The sequence below is a fragment of the Vigna umbellata genome, chromosome 11 (assembly GCF_029865625.1).
Source record: "Vigna umbellata cultivar VRB3 chromosome 11, Vumbellata_1.0, whole genome shotgun sequence".
NCBI classification, from domain to species: domain Eukaryota; kingdom Viridiplantae; phylum Streptophyta; class Magnoliopsida; order Fabales; family Fabaceae; genus Vigna; species Vigna umbellata.
In genome coordinates this window covers 26344466-26358785 of record NC_142175.1, presented here as the reverse complement: position 1 = coordinate 26358785, position 14320 = coordinate 26344466, and the positions used below count along the sequence as shown (strand labels likewise).

At 36.1% G+C, this 14320-nt stretch overlaps 1 protein-coding gene across 1 annotated transcript; it reads right to left on the bottom strand.

Moving 5' to 3' along the window:
- Positions 1-9587: 9587 nt before the first annotated feature.
- LOC124838366 (uncharacterized) lies at positions 9588-10175 on the bottom strand. The gene has a single exon (XM_047313958.2). The coding sequence runs from the start codon at positions 10173-10175 to the stop codon at positions 9588-9590; it is 588 nt and encodes a 195-aa protein (XP_047169914.2).
- Positions 10176-14320: the final 4145 nt, after the last annotated feature.

The following is a 14320-nucleotide window of genomic DNA, read 5'->3' as shown; positions in this document are numbered from 1 at the left end:
TTAAAATACTAGATATACTCGACAATTAATTGAAATTCAATTAAAAATATTTATACATATGACAAGTTAAAAATTTAACTAAACCAAAAATAAAATATAATGTTTACAACTAATCACGGAGATATCTTTCACAATAATGGAAGATACTTTTTTTTATGGTGTCATCACTATGACTATTGGTCTGATATATATTTATTAGAACCACAAGATCGCTTTCTTACATTCAAATTATTATTTTATTACAACATTCTATTTTTATTTTAATATAGTATTTTATTATGAAAAGAAATTGTCAGATGGATGCAGATAAAAAGTGGTATCAAAATATTTTCCTATTTATTATATATGAAGGGCTGGCAGGAAAGTTTTTAATGTACACCTTTTTTATTTTTCCACTCTTTTTAATATCTAATAAAAAATTAATATTTATACTTTTCTATTAATTTATTTTAAATTATTTTATATTTTAAAATAAAAAATATTATTTATTTAATGTTAAAAGAATGTTGGATGAAAAAAAATAAATATTAGAGTATGATCAGCCATTGAAAGGGTAATGTGCTAACAACCATATTAGAATAAGTTAGAACGGGGTAAGGTATCATTCATTACTTTATTGAGTGGCTACGGATATATTTCAAAAGAACTTCAGAAATGTTATAATCCAATCAGTCACGTAAAGAATAATAAAATAAAATAAATTCAAAATCCTAATAGATACCTATATTACCTTTATACCTTTTTTTACTTTATTCTTTTCTTGTGTTTTTTTTCTTTATTCTTTTCTTGTATTTTTCTTTCTTTTTTTTTTCTTTTTCTTTTTGTATTTCATTATTCTGTTACATGTATCTCTCTCATACTTCACTCTCCCTTTTAAATTTCGAATTCCATTTTCCATATATATCAAAACCAATTTATATAGTAGAGCACCAGATATATTTTGAAACATTTCTATATAAATATTTTTTAATTTGTTGCAAGTTTAAAATTTGCTCTGATATTTATTAATTAACTATATCAATGTTCAAGTGTTTTTGTTACTTCAGTAGCAAAAGTTATTCTTTCAATTCATTTATCTTGACAGTTTTGGATTTGATTCGAAACGTTTCATGTGGCCTTTAGTACTTTTTTTTCTCTTATTCACTTTTCTATTACATGGAGTACAAGTAATTATCATGTATCAGTAAAAATGTCTAAATAATTATTATCAATTTCAACCATATTTTATTGTATATATAATTAGCCATAATCAAATGACAATATCAAAATTTTACATGGTAAGTTTTAACAAATTTTAACTGACTTTTTCTTTCTTACTTACAAAGAAGGGAATATGACAAGCGCAATATCCTGACGTGTACTTGAAATGATTAATATTTTTTATATATTTCGTTTTTTCATTTTAACAATAATAATAATTTTAATCTAAAATATTAATTTAATAATTAAATACTAAATGTTTTTTTAATGATATATATATATATATATATATATATATATATATAATGTTTTTGAGTTGCTACATTTTAGTAATGTATATCGGGTTTTAGTAGACAAAAATAACCTTTTTAATAATTTTTATTCTCAAAACTAAAAAAAACTCTTGCTCATCTCCTTTATTGCTCTTAACCTTTTCTCTTTCATCTCTATCACTTCAACACTTTCTGTTGCAATGATCATCCATTTAGATGTGAGCAGATGTAGATGAGGTGCTTCTGGAGCATGCTTTGGAGGGAGACTATGCCGCTGCTTAGCCTAGTTAAGATTCTTAGTTGTTTTATTTATTTTGAAATACTCAGCTGTGTTTAAAGTTTTAAATTACAATCATTTCGGGATGACTGTAATCTTACTACTTTATATACGATTCTTCTTCCTCCAACTGTTCTATTATATTAAAATGTGGACTACTATATTATATAGTTTTATATAATCTGGAATGTTACATTAAGTACACTACAAAATATATTAAAATATAAGGATGATATTAGTATGAAAAAAAAACTAACATCAATAAACTATAAAATAGTCGAAGTAATGTTGAACTTATAACATAAAAACTCTTTAAATAAATTGCTGTCTAGTATTTATTGCATACTTTTTGTTGATAAAGCTAAATTTTGGAAATAATTAAATAAACTAATAAAAAGTTATTAGCCTTATGAAATCTAATGTAATGAGAAAATGATAATCCTAAAGAATATTAACATAGAAAAGAAAGGACACAAATTAATTATTAACACAAGCAGAGATCAAATGCATAGCTCAACGAAAAGATTATTTTCCCTCAATTTAATACAACACAGGTAAAACCTCTCAATGCTCACACGCATCATTTAACTAAACCGATGAAGCTGGTGGGATCACTTTCTCGTATACTCTCAGAACTCTCTTGCAGTGTTTCTTGGTGTTACGATTTGGAACAGTGACAAGTATAGCCAAATCACAATTAAGGTTATTCAATTCGAATAACAGAGGTGCGTTTCGTGGCTTATATAAATATCAATCTATCAATCTGCTGTATATGGCCTCATTTTTTATTTGAGTTTTTAAGAAATTTGACTCATACAAAGATAGATATTACTTTCAGTTTTTAAGATTTTTCAACTCTCACTGTTTTACAAATATTATGAAGTTATGAAATAATAACTTGAAGTTTTACAGACCAGCAGCAGTTCTAAAAGGAGGGAATTATTCAGAACGCGTATAAAGGAGAAAAGAAATGGAAAATGGAGTTGTTGATGGTGATGAATCCGAGGCTTCTTATTCTTAGTCTGTCTCACACTCCAGGTCAGATCCTTAACACTGCCCTTAATTGCTGTTACTTCATATCTTTTAATGGATTCATTGATGAAATGATACTACAAATAAATATAAATGTTGTATTTAGCTGAATTAGTGTCGGTTCCTGGAAAATTCTGTTTATGTTGATACTCTATAATTTTGTTAATGTGTTCATCACAGAAATTCGGTAAGTGACCGATAAGCTACTATTTAAATTAGTAATGTGGATTGAGCCGACTCAAACTAATGTTATGCAGTGGTATGGTGGAAGAATAAAGTAAAAATAACTTTCTCTCTCTTACAATTTCTTCCCTTCTCTTTCGATTTCAATTTCCCTCTTCGAAAATCCCTTCCAGAGCTAAGAAAACGAAGTTCCTTCCTAAGCCGAAAATCTCCTTGCCCCTTGAACTCGCGCAATCCTCCATGCCCGCTGTTGAACTCGCGCAATCCTCCATGCCCGCTGTTGAACTCGCCCACGATTGCGATTGCATGCGGTCATTGTTATTCGTGTCGGAGTTGTTACCGGTGTTTTTCCTGAAGGATCGGTTGCACTCGATCCCCTTCGCATAGACGTTGCCTTGTGCAGCATGGCGGCGATGAGGGTGAAGATGGCCTTCTTCACATAACAGACTTGGCCGTCGCCTAGCGGTGTAACTTCGAGCGCGTCGAAAAGGAACTGAGGCTGAGTGTCGCGAGAGATAAACTGGGCTGGATTGCGGCTATATTTTAAAACGACGCAAGCACTAACAAGCATTTTTTTTAAATATAATTTTAAGTGATTTGGGTCCACACTAAACTTCATGAGTTATTTCATATGTTAGCGAGTGTCAGACCATTAAAAACACAAATACTACAATTTGCAAATTCTAACTAATGTCTTTGGAACTCACCTTTATGTTCACTATGTTGAGAGTTATTCCGTTTTTCCTTTAAGATACACCATTTTATTTTATTATATATGGTGTAAGAAGTTGTAAGTTCTTTTCTAATACAATGTTCCTTACAACAAATATCAAACTCATTTCAGCATTCTTCATCGCAATTTCTTAGGAGATTTTTAATGCCCTTTCTTGATTTCTTTTCAACTCTGTCTTAAAAGTTTTAAATGCATGAAAGACTTCCGACTTTTTCTATAAAATTTGGATCCATGCATTTTTAGAATGATCATTAATAGAAGTATTTCAATACTTATTACACCTATTGGATACATGTTTTTATTGGGCCACGTAAATTTAAATGTAAAAGGTCCAAAACATTCTTTGTTCTTCATGAAAAATGAGATTGATGTTGTTAGCTATGTTTAAGTATTGACTTACCGTTCCTTTTTGTTTAAGGATCTTTAGTCCTCCAAAATTCAAATGACCAAGATAATGCCAAATTTAAAAAGGATCCTTAACTTTGGCCATTAAACTAGATTAAATGACTTCAATATTTAGAGGAAAAGTCAGTTTTAATTTTTACAAAGCATCACTAATAAAATCAGAGATTTGATAAGTGCTTTTGCAAGTGGTGATAGACTAATAGTGTAACCTTTTTTTGTTGTAATTATCCAACACCTAAGATATCGTATTTCAAATCAGGAACATATAAAATATCAACAACAATTGTTTCAACAAAATCATTATCAGTTATTTTATTTTAGTATCACCTTTTTTTCATTCCTTTTGTAACATCCCAAATATACAGCTACAAACTATATATTAAAATAATAACATTAATAACAAACCAGATCAGTCTTACAATAGAGTCGAGTGTACGTTCATGACCGAACGGCCTTACAAAAGGAGTTACGATTTGAGATGTACAAGATAAACAAACTTGACCGAACGGTTCACTAAAGAGAATTACCGAACGGTCATACTTAACAAAAAGGAAGGTGATCGAACGACCACCTTATTATAACTAGACTATTGATCGAACGTCCTACTGTTCGGTCTTTACTTCAGTTTCTTCCAAATTTTCTTCTCCCAGCGCCTTTTCTAGCCGCTCGTCTCCTTCTGCTCACATCCACACGGATGATCATTGCAATGACAAGGAAAAACCAGACACGACAGGAAACGCAGGGTAAGCTTATGTAATTTAATTCATGCATAAACATACATTTCAAATAATCCAACACCAAATAAATTTCAACGTACGTATCATACAAAGCCTATCACTAGACTGACTGTCCGGACTATATGAAATCTATGTAGCTACAGGCATTCGTGCACCTAGGTGATGTAGTAATTGGGATACACTCAACAGCTGCCACCCGAGGTTAGCCCTATCTGTCCAAAGTACCCCTAAGGACTAGGACATCCTGTCGTTCCCACACATGACCTACCCTCCTCTACGTGAGGACGAGTACTCACGGAACATCAAGATGAACAGCCAACATTAGCTTCCCACAATCATACTTTACAATTTCCAACATTCATCCATGAGTCGTTCCTCCCTGGAACGCTCGTTCAACTTCACATCATTTCATTCATGATCATTTTTAATTCCATCTTTCATTATCACTTTTCTCAATTTCATCTTTCATTGCCAATAATTTAAATTTCATCTTTGTTCAAAGATTTATAAAGACACCAGATACCGAACGTTCAATCCTCACTCAGAACGAGGACGAACGCTTGAGACGAGACAAATAGGTCTCCAGTTCCAGAATAGAATAAGACCGAGAGGTTTACTGTCGGTTTGAGGGAGAAACCGAGTGTAATAGATATAACAAGGAACGAATGAACCGAACGTTCATTTCAAAGTGAATCAATTATATGAACGGACTCTTGATAACTTTGACCGAACGCTGAAAAGACCTCGCCAAAGGCTACGACTCTATGCTGGAACCAATCGATACAGACACTTCAAGATATTCCAATAATAATACTTGGAAGCATTCACTTGAAGAAACCGAACGTTTATGAATGTTTAGCTTATTTGAATTTACATCAAGAAATCCGAATGCCAGTCAATGACCGAGCACGGTAGAGAAGAAGTTCTATTGAAATTAGACGAACACTGTTTTTCATCAATATAGGTTATATAAGAAACGAGAACGAGCGCTTGGTGTAAGACCGAGCACTACTCAGTACGAGCGCTTGGTGTAAGACCGAGCACTACTCAGTACGAGCGCTTGGTATAAGACCGAACACCAATAAACTTATAATAACAGACTTGATAAATATAATAAGATACTATCGAAGTAATGTTTACGAACGATGAAAATATACCATTACATATATATAAATATTTAGTTTATCAAAGGATACCCATATACAGCTATGCTTGGTCGAACACTCAAGCATAGTATTATCACATGAGGACGCTCGTCCTCAACTAGGATTCTCTCTAATTGAAAGAATCCCGTTTCAATTATGTTTACCAGGGAAACCGAACGGTCAACGACTGTTCAGGAACGAACGTACACTTTTATATAAGAAATTTCATACCAGAATCATTTCTTTTCAAACTCATTTCCTAACATATATTTTCATACTTTATACATTCATATCAAATTTAACTTTCACACTCCAAACAATCCATATCATATAAGTTTCATATAATTCATACATTAAAACATAACTCAGCCATATTTCATTTTCACTCATTAAATAAACGAACGTTCATTCAATCCAATCATATCAACCATCATGCATCAAGATCATTCAGTCAAATAACGAACATTCATGCAGTATAACAACATACAAATACAAATTAAATTAAATAAGCTTCCCTTACCTCAGAGCGTGAACGTACGTCCCTCAGACTGAGACTCAGTTCACCGAACTACGATCCTTTCTACCCTCAACGCTCAACGACTCTTCGAACCAAAGTAAAACAACAGACCAACTTGTTCAGAATGAAACTAAGGCTCATGCAACCAGAACTTGGTTTGCATGTTTACAAGAACGGACGGTTAAAGACAAGAAAACTTACCCATTCAGAATTTGAAACCAATCGGATCAAACTAAAGCTTGGAATGCCGGAAGTGATCCTACGGTGCCAGAATAGTGATCGGAGGAGAGAGAATGGGTGTTTTCTCATAGAGAAGATGAAGAAGATGTAGAGAGAAGGAGGAGAGAATGAGATTCTTCAGAAATCTGAAAAGAGGGTGCATGCAGAGAGTGGAGTAGATTCTCTGAAAATCCAGTTTTGCATCACACGTCAGAACGAACATCCCCCCTTCTGTCGACACCTGTTTTCCACTAACTGATTTTCGGATCTTATTCGCTTGACACCTGGCGTTCGTCATCTGAGTGTCAAGCTCCCCTCTTGACACGTGAATTTCACTAAACAATACGTGCGTGGATTTTACTGGTTTCTGACTTTTGATTTTACTGGTTCTGACATTCCCACTAACTACAAAAATTTTCGTCCTCGAAAATTAAGACATACTAAAGAATAGACGAGAGTACTTGTCCCTGATTGCATCTTTAACTTCCCACGTAATGTCGTCAGTCTGCTTGTCCCAGACTACACCCACCAATCTGATGACTTTCCTCTTGTAGTACTTGGTTTGGCTATCTCCAATACGTACTGGTTGTATCTCTACCGATCGATATCCACAAATACGAGCATCTTCTAGCTCTAGCACATGAGACGAGTCTCCAATATACTTCCAGAGTGGTGATGCGTGAAAGCTAGATGAAGATTAGCTAATTGAGGAGGCAATGATATCTCGTACGCTACTGGCCCAATGCGTCTATGATCCAAGGACCTTCGGCAACAGCTTCCTAGGACGAACGACTCTGCCCATATGCACGTCCTTAGCAAATCTTCAATGTTGACCGGTTTCAACTATAACGAACGGTTATGTTTGAGTAAGGCTGAATGATTATAAGAAAAGAGTGAATTACAGAAGAACTCTAACGTAAAGAACTGGTTGATAACATTTATTTAAAGAGATAATGGTTTTGAAAGGTTAACCAATCGGTGACATAAATACAGAATAAGAAAGTTACTAGTAGAAAGTCACAAGTCTTTCCAAAGGAAAAAGATTTAATGGAAAAGTTTATCACTCTTTGATTCGAGTGTGAAACAGAGAAACAGAAGAAACCCGAAAAATAGAGAAGAGAAAACACAGAGAGGAATAATCTGAAGGTTACGGGATTGAATTATTATTGAAAACCAAGATAAACTAATATATACATATATACATATAGTCAATCCAGGTAAGGGACAAAAATAACGAACGCCCTAGGAGACAACATTCATAACGTTCGTTCATAACCCTGACGCAGAAGGAAGAAAAGGTTTGGCCATGAATGATCAGACGAAAATCGAACGATTAATCAGCAAGGAACCAAATGAATAAAATTAAAAGTTGGTCCGACTGACAGTTACTGTTTGAGAAAGAGAGTATAGTAAATTTTCCGAGTGGTTGATGGAGAGTATCAAATATCTTAGGTTTAGGCAGAGAATGGATTTCTTGTTTCTTGGAGAAAACGAGACCTCATCTCTGACCCCAACTCGATTCGAAACTCGCGTACATCCTAGAGGCAGAATTACAGTTCACCTGACTACAATCCCTTCTACCCTTACGTTCAACGATTCGGTTTCGGAATCTGAAACTGTTCGATTCAAAACATACGTACGTCCAGACCTTCATGTTTTTGGATCGTGTCATCCGTCTGGCCGTTCGTCTCTAACTCAAAATCTTTTCTTGGCTCACGTCCTATTGGTTCTACCGAACGGTTCACTCTCTACTCCCAACTGAGGCCCCTAATAACGTTCGTATCCTTACTTATAATACTAAGTCCCTGAAATTCTCAACTAAACCCGATTCTTGGTTTATCACGACTTACACATGCCCTAGTACTTACATTTTACTCATCCAGTATTTCACACATCAAACAATTCTTCACACAACTCTCCTTATCTTTAACACTCCTAGCAATGCTCTCAAATGTTCCATTCTGATTCATCCTTCTTGTATGCCTGAAAACGAGCGTACTACAAAACGAAACGTTCAACTCCATTAAACTGATTCTTGAGTTCCATCTACTCTGCAAATGCTACTTTGTAAGAAGTTACTGATGTTAATCTAAGACGTGTCATTAGTGCAAAAAGAGACCCAACTTTACTCTGAGTAGATAACCTTGGCGCCGCTACAGGAGAACTCAACAATTCAAACGTTTAATATTACCGTTCGGTTACCCCCTTGCTACCGAACGGTCTAACTTAATAGATACCGATCGTTGACACACCATTCACGTGAAGTATCTCCTAGATTAGTCAATTCCAGAAAATTACACTCTTACTAACATAGTAATAAACATTTATCTCATGGGTCGAATATTCAAACTAACCCAATTGCTGGTGTTTACACCACCAGACCAACAACTTCCTTATCACAACAATTAAAACGATGCACATCAAGGCAATTCAGACAATAAGCAAGTGTGGGTGATGAGTGTATCTGAGCTTGCTGTTCCAGCGCCCGTTATGGCATAAACCCTACCAATCGCCTGTGCTCGGCCACCACCCCTTGGTTGATTTCTTCAAGCATTTGGTGGCCTCATCACCGCTCGTCCTCCCATATTACACCCGCACTCTAGATGTCCGTTCCTCCCACAATGAGTGCAGAACTTTACCCCTAACAACTAAGGACATGATGATCGATAGTGTGGTCCTCCACACTGAAAACACGTCACTGCCCCTTGTTGTCCAGACCGATTGGCAGCAACCAAGGATTGTGACTGAGACCCACTAGAAGTAGATGGTGGCATAGGATGAGCGTAAGGACTTCTGCTTAAATTCGTATTGCTCTTGGACGAGACCGATCCCCTAGCCGTCTGTTGCTGCTTCTTTTGTTGTTCCACTTAATCAACGTTCTTCTCCAATACTTTGGCTCTCTCAACCATTGTTGGAAAAGACTTAATACAAAGGCTTGAAATCAGTACTTTGAGATCGCTCCTCAATCCATTCTCAAACTTCCGACACTGCCACTCTTCACTGGTAGCCATGGTGTTGAATCGTACTAAATGCTTGAATTTGTTGGTGTACTCAGAGACAGACATCCCACCTTGCACTAATTGAAGAAACTCTACTTCCTTGGCGAAACGAACGCTATTTGGGAAGTATTCTTCATAAAACTTGCTTCTGAATACTTCCCATGAAATGGGACTTTGAGCGTCCGTTAATACCATCTTCATGCTCGTCCACCAATGATTGGCCTCTCCAGTCAGTAGATACTCAGTGAATGACAAGCGATTGTCGTCTGGACACCTCTTGGCATTGTAGATCCGCTCCATATCTCGCAACCACTGATCAGCCTCATCAGGAAGACACTTCCCATTGAATATGGCAGGATGATGTTGGAGGAAGCTCTCTAAGGTCCACTCGGTATGATGAGTAGCGTTGGAAGTGGACGCTCCGGATGCGTTCCTCGTGGTTGAGATGATCTCCATCAGTTGTCTTTGGATAGCTTATGAGTTTGCCCGTGCGGCCTCCAAACTCTTCAAAGCGACCGTGTTCTACTGCACCAAAGTAGCGTTCTACTGTTGAAGCGCCTCTATTACTGATTCCAGTAGTCTAGTGTGACCAGACACATCACGCTCGGTAGGTTGAGGAGGAGGTCTTGGTGCCATTCGTTCTCTCTGAGAAGCAGAGAAAACAATCATTAGTTAAATTTAAGGAGTTTGAATCACGCATCAAACGAACGTTGGGCACACAGCACAAGCATAGTATGCTCACAACCTACAATGGTCTTTAGGAACAAATATGCTCTGATACCACTAATGTAACATCCCAAATATACGGCTACAAACTATATATTAAAATAATAACATTAATAACAAACCAGATCAGTCTTACAATAGAGTCGAGCGTACGCTCATGGCCGAACGGCCTTACAAAAGGAGTTGCGATTTGAGATGTACAAGATAAACAAACTTGACCGAACGGTTCACTAAAGAGAATTACCGAACGGTCATACTTAACAAAAAGGAAGGTGATCGAACGACCACCTTATTATAATTAGACTATTGATCGAACGTCCTACTGTTCGGTCTTTACTTCAGTTTCTTCCAAAATTTCTTTTTCCAGCGCCTCTTCTAGCCGCTCGTCTCCTTCTGCTCACATCCACACGGATGATCATTGGATTAATAAGGAAAAACCAGACACGACAGGAAACGCAGGGTAAGCTTATGTAATTTAATTCATGTATAAACATACATTTCAAATAATCCAACAACAAATAAATTTCAACGTACGTATATTACAAAGCCTATCACTAGACTGACTGTCCGGACTGTATGAAACCTATGTAGCTACAGGCGTTCGTGCACCCGGGTGATGTAGTAACTGGGATACACTCAACAGTTGCCACCCGAGGTTAGCTCTATCTGTCCAAAGTACCCCTAAGGACTAGGACCTCCTGCCGTTCCCACACATGACCTACCCTCCTCTATGTGAGGACGAGTACTCACGGAACATCAGGATGAACAGCCAGCATTAGCTTCCCACAGTCATACTTTACAATTTCAACATTCATCCATGAGTCGTTCCTCCCTGGAATGCTCGTTCAACTTCACATCATTTCATTCATAATCATTTTTAATTCCATCTTTCATTATCACTTTTCTCAATTTCATCTTTCATTGCCAATAAGTTAAATTTCATCTTTGTTCAAAGATTTATAAAGACACCAGATACCGAACGTTCAATCCTCACTCAGAACGAGGACGAACGCTTGAGACGAGACAAATAGGTCTCCAGTTCCAGAATAGAATAAGACCGAGAGGTTTACTGTCGGTTTGAGGGAGAAACCGAGTGTAATAGATATAGCAAGGAACGAAGGAACCGAACGTTCATTACAAAGTGAATCAATTATATGAACGGACTCTTGATAACTCTGACCGAACGCTGAAAAGACCTCGCCAAAGGCTACGACTCTATGCTGGAACCAATCGATACAGACACTTCAAGATATTCCAATAATAATACTTAGAAGCATTCACTTGAAGTAACCGAACGTTTATGAATGTTTAGCTTATTTGAATTTACATCAAGAAATCCGAATACCAGTCAATGACCGAGCACGGTAGAGAAGAAATTCTATTGAAATTAGACGAACGCTGTTTTTCATCAATATAGGTTATATAAGAAATGAGAACGAGCGCTTGGTGTAAGACCGAGCACTACTCAGTACGAGCGCTTGGTGTAAGACCGAGCACTACTCAGTACGAGCGATTGGTATAAGACCGAACACCAATAAACTTATAATAACAGACTTGATAAATATAATAAGATACTGTCGAAGTAATGTTTACGAACGATGAAAATATACCATTACATATATATAAAGATTTAGTTTATCAAAGGATACCCATATACAGCTATGCTTGGTCGAACACTCAAGCATAGTATTATCACATGAGGACGCTCGTCCTCAACTAGGATTCTCTCTAATTGAAAGAATCCCGTTTCAATTATGTTTACCAGGGAAACCGAACGGTCAACGACTGTTCAGGAACGAACGTACACTTTTATATAAGAAATTTCATACCAGAATCATTTCTTTTCAAACTCATTTCCTAACATATATTTTCATACTTTATACATTCATATCAAATTTAACTTTCACACTCCAAACAATCCATATCATATAAGTTTCATATAATTCATACATTAAAACATAACTCAGCCATATTTCATTTTCACTCATTAAATAAACGAACGTTCATTCAATCCAATCATATCAACCATCATGCATCAAGATCATTCAGTCAAATAACGAACATTCATGCAGTATAACAACATACAAATACAAATTAAATTAAATAAGCTTCCCTTACCTCAGAGCGTGAACGTACGTCCCTCAGACTGAGACTCAGTTCATCGAACTACGATCCTTTCTACCCTCAACGCTCAACGACTCTTCGAACCAAAGTAAAACAACAGACCAATTCGTTCAGAATGAAACTAAGGCTCATGCAACCAGAATTTGGTTTGCATGTTTACAAGAACGAACGGTTAAAGACAAAAAAACTTACCTGTTGAGAATTTGAAACCAATCGGATCAGACTAAAGCTTGGAACGCCGAAAGTGATCTTACGGTGCCAGAATAGTGATCAGAGGAGAGAGAATGAGTGTTTTCTCATAGAGAAGATGAAGAAGATGTAGAGAGAAGGAGGAGAGAATGGGATTCTTCAGAAATCTGAAAAGAGGGTGCATGCAGATAGGGGAGTAGATTCTCTGAAAATCCAGTTTTGCATCACACGTCAGAACGAACGTCCCCTTTCTGTCGACACCTGTTTTCCACTAACTGATTTTCGGATCTTCTTCGCTTGACACCTGGCGTTCATCATCTGAGTGTCGAGCTTCCCTCTTGACACGTGAATTCCACTAAACAATACGTGCGTGAATTTTACTGGTTTCTGACTTTTGATTTTACTGGTTCTGGCACCTTTCATCAAAGAAAATCCTCAAAGCTCACACTACCCTGAAAATCTTCATTTAGAAATGAAAAATCATATTTAATTTCACTCATCTAGTTATTTTATTTGTTACGGAATTGGCCAACTCTACGATAAGTTCATGGTCTTGTAGTAAGTAATAAGTATTTATTTTTCTTTTCTAAGAGGCTTGTTAACACATTTGAACTTATAGCTGAATTAGACAATAATGTTTACAAAAATACATTAAAAAATCTTTATATTTTTATCAAACAGTTTACATTCGACCGAAATTAAAAAATGATAAAAATATAATCCATAAGTAAAACTTAAATTTAACTTTTTATTGTATAAATAATAACAGGTTCTAGAAAATATCAGGCATATAATGATGTAATATCCCAAAAATACAGTCTAAAATTATATAATAGAATAATCACATTGAATAATATTACATATCAGTCTTACATTAATAGAGAAAGTACGCTTGTGGCCGAACGACCCACAGAAAGAACTAGAAACTTAAAACTGTACAGGGATGCAATTATGACCGAACGGTTTACAAAAGGCTATACCAAACGGTCCTACAAAAGAAAAAGGAAGATTAAAACCGAACAACACAAGTAACCCTCGTCTCCAGCGCTTCTTAAAACAGTCCTTCTTCCAGCGCTTCTTCCAACAGCTCGTCTCCTTCTGCGCACATCCACATGGATGATCATTGCAACAGAAAGACAACCGAACGTACAAAATAGACATGACAGGAAACATAGGGTAAGCTTATGTAATTCAATTCATGTATAAGCATATATTTCACACAATCAACCAAACAAGATAATTCATCACTCGTTCATGCAAAGCCTAATATTAGACTCTGACTGTCTGGACTGTATGAATTCTATGTAGCTACGACGTTCGTGTACTTGGGTGATGTAGTAACTGAGATACCCTCAACAGCTGCACCTGAGGTTAGTCCTATCTATCCAAATTAACCATAAGGACTAGGACCTCCTGCCGTTCCCACACATGACTTACCCTCCTCTACGTAAGGACGAGTAATCACAGAACATCAGGATGAACTGCTAGCTTAACATGCCCACATTCATACTTTACCAAATTCCAATATACATTCATGAGATATTCCTCCCCGGAATACTCCA